This window comes from Podarcis raffonei, chromosome Z, assembly GCF_027172205.1.
Source record: "Podarcis raffonei isolate rPodRaf1 chromosome Z, rPodRaf1.pri, whole genome shotgun sequence".
Classification (NCBI taxonomy): Eukaryota; Metazoa; Chordata; class Lepidosauria; order Squamata; family Lacertidae; genus Podarcis; species Podarcis raffonei.
In genome coordinates, this window is record NC_070621.1 from 14,286,847 (window position 1) to 14,293,905 (window position 7,059).

At 43.9% G+C, this 7,059-nt stretch overlaps 1 protein-coding gene across 11 annotated transcripts in view; it reads left to right on the forward strand.

Annotated features, from left to right (window-relative positions):
- Window positions 1-2,370, forward strand: part of PRRC2B (proline rich coiled-coil 2B) — a 63,002-nt gene extending 60,632 nt beyond the window's left edge. For 7 of the 11 annotated variants that reach the window (XM_053374672.1, XM_053374683.1, XM_053374673.1 and 4 more), the window contains one exon: window positions 1,051-2,370. In XM_053374672.1, the coding sequence (XP_053230647.1) occupies window positions 1,051-1,194 (144 nt within the window). In that variant the 3' untranslated portion in view covers window positions 1,195-2,370. The remainder of the gene's footprint in view (window positions 1-1,050) is intronic. The other 4 variants (XM_053374678.1, XM_053374679.1, XM_053374682.1 and 1 more) reach the window with 1 other exon arrangement.
- Window positions 2,371-7,059: the final 4,689 nt, after the last annotated feature.

Genomic DNA, 7,059 nt, shown 5'->3' on the forward strand with positions numbered 1-7,059 from the left:
CTGGGAGCTATTGTTTGTTAAGGGTGCTGGGAATTGTAGCTTTATAGAGTGTAAACTGCCATTACCAGGATTGTGGGGAGGAAGCTATGTTATTTCAATATGTGTTATATGTATGTTGTGGATATGACTTTCACAGGGTTCCTGATCGAAGGCCTGCGACACCTGAAAACCCTTCTGCTGCAGACGTTATTCTGGGTCCCGTAGCATCCCAGAACTTCATTCCACCCCTGAAGCTGCCCGTTTAGGGGGTACCAGCAGCCATAGTTTCCACCTGCTATTCTTGCACGTGCTGTGGGGGCACTTTCTATCAGTGGGCTCCCCCACTTGGCAGTAGGGCTCCCCACTCCTGGCAGAGACACCTCCACTCCCATCTGTCCACTGAGGGCCAGTGTGATGTGGCGGTTAGAGTGCTGGGCTAGGAGTTGGGAGACCAGAGTTCAAATCCCTGCCTCAAGCAAGAAGCTCACTGGGTAGCCTTGGGTCATTCACTGCCTGTTCATGTAATCTACCCTCCCAGGCTGTGGGGGGTGGGAATTAAATGAGGAAGGGGAGAACCATATAACTACCTTGAACTTGGAGGAAAAATACAGATATACATGAAATTGTTATTAGTAGTAATAATATCCTTTTGAAGGTTAGGAGCACTCTGCCCCAAATAATCTGAATGTACATATAAACGAATAATTCTGTGAGTGGGCATTTCCATGCTGGCCACAGAGAATAAAGCATTTCTTTGCTAGAAGGGGTACATTATTGTCGTTTTAATAATTAGCTTGCATTTCCATGCTAGCCACAGAGAAGGGTGTTTCTCCCCCTTTGCAGCTCTCAGGCTACTAGCCTCTTAGTATTTAAAAAATAAAAAAAATGCCAGACTTACTTCCAAGGCTGATTTAATCTGCACCACTATATTCTAAGCAAATATTTTCATTGCAGGGGATTGGAGGGTCTCAGTGCACTGAGTGTTCTTGCAGGTCAAGCATGATCTCTCAGGTGCTCAATTCCTTCCTTTGTTTTCATATTCTCCCTCTCTCTCTCCTTCATATATCCCAGCAGGCAAAACAGCGACTGGACGAAAGCAAAGGCAGCCTTGGAGTGGTGAAACTTCCAGAGCCCCCTTCTGCCAGTCTGATTAAACCGGTGCGCACGGGAGCCATCAAGCCTCAGGCGGTCAAAGTGGAGGAGAGCAAGGCCTAAGCAACTATGCCACCAACCCACCCTCTTCCCCAGCCCCAGGATGCCAGTCAGCTTTGTTATACTCCACACACACCATAGAAAGAGAGAGTGAGAAGGCTCTGCAAATCACTCCACATTTTCCACCCTGGCCACCGGCTGTGCTGAGACTCCTTGCCACCCTCCCCGGCTTTACTGCAACTTATCTGTCAGCTGCCTGAAGCGTTGGTCTCGTCAGAGTCCTCCTCCCAACAAAGCAGTTATTTGAGCCGTGGATTTTGATGTGGACCTGCTTGCTTTCCAATGACAACAACAAAAGGCAACCATTCCTGCTGTACCGCTGCTGCTGTCCCCCCTCCCCGAAAATGACTTGAGTGGCTCTGGTGGCTTTTGTTCTTTCCTTTTCCTTGCTCCCACTTGCAAATAGCAGTGACCGCTTTTGGGGGGATGGAGCCCACCCTTCTCCTCTTTGTGTCAGCTGAGCGGTAACGAGATCAGGAGTGTGCTGGATTTTATTTTATTTTTTAATAACAAAAAAAAACAGGCCTCCAAGGTTTTTAAAGCAAAACAGGATGCTGTGTCTTTGTTTTTATAGCAGGACGTTTCTAAGTTCCCTTGCATTTCCTTCTCTTCTTGTCTTCTACTCTTTGCCTTCTGAAAAATGACACCCCCCTCCCCCAAATCTAAATCATGTACCTGGGTGCTCCCACTTTGGGCAGAGGGGATGTATGGAAAACAGTTCCTGTGTGATATGTTGAGCTTTCTACGCTCCTTTTAAATCGAGGCTGTGTCAATGCTTAGCCCTTATTTGTTTATTTCATAAAATTGATATACCGCTTGCGGTTCGAATCCCCGTGACGGGGTGAGCTCCCGTTGCTCGGTCCCTGCTCCTGCCAACCTAGCAGTTTGAAAGCACGTTAAAGTGCAAGTAGGTAAATAGGTACCGCTCCGGCGGGAAGGTAAACGGCGTTTCCGTGCGCTGCTTTGGTTTGCCAGAAGCGGCTTAGTCATGCTGGCCACATGACCCGGAAGCTCCCTCGGCCAATAAAGCTGGCTCCCTTGGCCAATAAAGCAAGATGAGCGCCGCAACCCCAGAGTCGGTCACGACTGGACCTAATGGTCAGGGGTCCCTTTACCTTTAAATACTGCTTGATTGTAGAAAATCCTCAAAGCGGTTTACAAAAGGTGAAAAAAACAACACAGTAAAATTGAGGCAAAATTACAACCCATTTTAACCCTAAGTTAAAATGCTCAAACATATTAAAATTACCTCAACTTTCTAAGCATCAGGGTAGGCTTGTCTAAACCTATGTTTTTAGCAGGTGCCAAAAAGAGTACAATGAAGGCGCCTGCTTGATCTCATTGGGCAGGGATTAGCCCTTGGCTCTTTAAAATCCTTTCAAGTAAAATATAGGATAAATGTGTGGGGAACCCTTTTGGCCCTGTTATTGAATGACGGTTCCCTAGCCATTGGCCATGCTTTCTGGGGTTGATGGGAGTTGTCGTTCAGCAACATATGGAAGGCCACAGGTTCCCCACACTTGGGATAGGTAAAGGCATTTGATGGCTTAGGACATGCTTCATTTCCTTCCTCTTCCCTTGAGTTCCCTTTGTTAAACTAGAAGCAGAACTTGCTTTAAAAGAAAAAACCATTATGAAAGGCATTTATAGTAGGTCCAATAGCTGCTCCAGTTGTTGTCTCTTCTGCCTGCCTGCCCCTTGCAGTATAAAAAGAACAAGAAAACCAGCATTGCTCTCATTTCAGAAATGCCAGCACGTTTATTCCATGAGATCTACCCCGATCTGGTCATCATCTGTGTGGAGTTGGGGTGTTTTTGTTTATATTAAAAACAAAAATTCTGGAACCAATTAGATTTGCAGCAAGGGGGTCTCCTCAAGATTCTACACAAGGAAGTTCTTGCTGGGATCTGAGTTAGTTGAGAGTCATTGGGTTGATTCCAGTGTCAACAGTTTTCAGTTAGACCTCGTGAAATTGATGGACTTGACTAACTTAGGCACGCTAATTTCAGTAGGTCTGTTCTGATTAGAACTTTGTTCAATGCCACCCAGTGGACCTCTTTTGGTAGCTGAGATGCATGCCCACTACTGAAGCAAAACGGTAGAAGCCTCCTTCTGCACAACACACAACAGCAGATCAGAGGCTTGATTCCTTGTGAATGAAAGAAATCGCTGTGTGTGGGAGAGTTTTATTTCCTTCCTCCTTCCTTCTCCCCTCTCATATCCACACAAACACACACCCTTTTGCAAATAATTACTTTTAGAGCACTTGGGTGACTCTAGTATCTACCAAACGTAACCTCTTCATAACTTGCAGAGCAGCCATGCTCTGAAAAGGCAGGATTATACCGGATTCCATTTTCATGTCTGGTTTTGTGTTTTTAAAAGATGCTAGAGGTCTCAAGTGGACTAACTGCTTCCACTTATTTCCTGTTTAGATTTGTCTTGTTAAAAACACTAGAGTGGAGAAGGAAAATTCTCTTTCTTTTGTAGACAGTAACTTGAAAAATTGTCCTAACGGCCTTTTTCTGCTGGTGGTTGTTCTGCTGGTGGTTCCAAAGACAAATGTTTTGAACAAAGAATGTATTTAAGAAGGATTTGCGAGAGGTAGTGGGGAGAGGATTTGCAAGATTTGGAACACCCTCCTGGATTTCTTTTTTTAAAAGAGTTTTTAATTTCTTAAGCTTGGTAAAAACCGTGACATTTATAGGACAGCTTTAGTCCTGACTTCTAGGCTTGTTTTAACTCAGCCATGGTAATGTTTCCTCTTCACCGTTTTGTGTGTGTCTGCGTGTTTGTTTTCCTTCATAGAAAACCGTGGAAGGGGCTTGAGATAGATGGTGCTTTTAAATAAATTTATAAAATTGCCATTCCTGGGGAGCAAGAGGGTTATTTCTTGGGTTTCTGAGCTGCCCCCAATGCTTCTAGCATCTTAGAGTGATTTGAAGTTTAGTAATATTGGAGTTGCAGAAGTTCTTTCCTCACCCCCTGAATCTCACCCTGTCCCCACCCCACCTTTTCAAAGACAGTGACGTTAATATTTCCCGAATAATCTTGCTCTTTTTCTTCTTCTGCATGATGCCTCTGCTACTTTGAAATATCATGAGCAATTATAAAAATGCTTCCTTGGATTTTTTAGGGGTGGGTGGGTGGGCTGTGACTGATTTTAAATTTCAACAAACTCAAATCCTGCTCTCACCAGCATATTGCTTTGCACCTTTAGCGCTCTTGTGATGCCCTTTTAATTTTATTTCAAAGAAGACACAAACCTTGTTTTTTCTTTTGTATATGACTTTCAGATGGTCCTTCTGCAAATCGCAAGGCCGAGGGGGAGGGTGGCATTGGTGGAGCTTGAGTTTATTGCTAGATGCAAAATATCACAGAAACTCCTGGTGTAAATTTAATCAGAAATACAGTACTTACTATTGAAGGGGGCGGTGGGGGAAGTCACCCTCTTTTAACAAGACAAAACACTAGAATTTATTTATACGTATTTGATGTTGTAGGTCTAGGTGAAAAAAGAAGTAAATGTTTCACTGCTCTATTTATATATTATGTCTGAATTTACTCTGTGAAGGAGAGGCCAAGAAGCAACCTCTTACTTTTCATTGCCTCTTTTTGGGGACAGGCAGGTTTAATTTGCATTATTACTGTTACCTGCAGCTCACAGGACTTGTTTTTCACATGGAAAGCTGTCCCCTTACACCCTTGTTTTTCAAAAATGCAAATGATGTCCCTTCTTTGCCACGTCTTCTTGTTTTTCTTCCACTTTAGAAAAAGATATACTTTGTGTTTTTTACAGTACCTGTTGGGGATCAATAATAAGAAGTTGAAATTTGTCTCTTGATTCTTTCAGTGCTACATTCTTCAGCTGAAGGTGGGGATAATAACCAATTTGGAAAGAGGTAGCAGATTCATAAAACCTCTGTGGCCTTCTGCTTCCCTCCTTACATTTTTGTGCAGCGACTTTGTCAGTTCTGGTGATAGTGCTGGCAGCTGACCCATGGAAATAAACCAGTTGTGGATGAGATATCTTCTGTGAGTGGGCTCCTCTTCCACAAACTGGGTATTTTTTGTCGCCATTCAATAGAAGAGAAGACTGGGCTTTGCCTCAGTCTCCCCTATCACCGGAACTGACTCTGCATGCATCCTCTACTTCCGGCAGATGTTTCACTCAGAGACAGGATTGTCTTGCTCCTGAGGCTGATGCAGAAGGGGCAGCCATGCTCTAAGCCCAATGGCAGCTGATGCATCACTGTGTTTTCCAACCAGCTGGCATAGCTGCAGGCTTTATTAAGGCTACGGTCACGTGTAAATAGTGTTCGATTCTGCGCCTCCATTGCGTTGTGCAGTGGTTCCCTTCTCCTGAAAACCCTCTTGTGAGTTCTTAGCTACTTTTCACGCCACGGTTTGTGGCCAGTTGTGGAGCAGAGAAAAGGCTGCAGCATATCCCTCTAAAATTAAAGGTGAAGTTGCACAGGTTCAAGTGAAGCAGTCCTTAAGTTGAATAATCCGTGGCTAGCTCCTGCACAGCATGAGAACAGCAGCCACACAATTCTCTGCCTGCTGAATTTCATTTATGTTTGTGGCCCTGCCCACTCATTGTGTTAAAGCATACCTCCCTCTACCCCTCTTGAAAGACTGCTTCAAACTGATGTAATTCTCCTCCCCTTTTGCTATACTTTTAAAAGAATAGATTTGCAGTTCAGCTGTTGCCTCCTTTTTCTTTGTTTTAAACTGGCAGCTGCACCCCCACTTCCAGCAAGGACCCCTTACATCTCGTTTGAGTTGCATGCAGGGTGGTGGTGATGGTTAGCCTCTGATTTTATGCAAAGATGCAACTCCTTTTCCATTGGGAGTGTGGATGGATAAACAAGCTCATGAGATGAAGCAGAATCATCAAATGAGATGAACAAATCATTTTGAAGCAGTGGAACTGCTAGGTGTGGGAAGAATGAAACTGGTCTGGGTCCTATTTTAGGATATAGTATGCTTGTAACTTAAGACCTACTTGTGTCCAGTGGTTTTTTTCTACAAGATGTAACCATCTGAATAGTTATGTGGGAATTGCAATAGCAGTGTGGTACTCGCTTTGGCATGTTGAGACATTTCTTAAGCAGCAAGTTCCCCACCCACCCCATGCCCCTCGTCCTGTATAAATTGCATTTGTCGTTTCTGAAAGAGGGTATTGTACTCCTTTTAACCTCACAAACTGTACAGTAAAACTTTTTTTCTTTTTTGGGCCTTTCCTTCTATTTGTCTTTTCATGTAGACCATATATTTGAAATGACAACTGACAACTTAAAATATCTTTTAATGTTCAACGTGGTTTTTTTCCCCCCCTTAAAAAAAACCTTTCTGGGACAACTTTTTAACATGGACTGGATGTCTCTGATGACAGAAATCGCCAGGCTGGTGGCAGCAACGAGCTCTCTCTTTCCTCTTCTTGATCTCAGTTCCTATGGTTTCTCCTTTCAAATATGTGATTGTATTAGCTCTTTCCATATGAAAGAATTCTCCTTATTTAAATAAAAAAAACCCTAAAAAAAACCCATGGTGCGCTTGTCAGCATTAGCACATGTTCATGGTTAACAGGTGGGTCAGACCGTATGAGCTCTGCTGTATCAGACCAAAGGTAAATTTTACAAGAACACAACAGCCTGCTTGATTAGGCCAGTGGCCCATCTAATCCAGCACTTTGTTCTCATAGTGGTCAACCAGATGTCGGTGGGAAACTCACAAGCAGCACCCAAGCACAGGAGCACTCCTCGGTGGTTTCCCGCAACTGGTATTCAGGAGCATTACTGCCTGGTTGGTGGTCATTACTGCCTCCTGTTCGAGTTAACTAGAATAATAGAATTGTGGACTTGG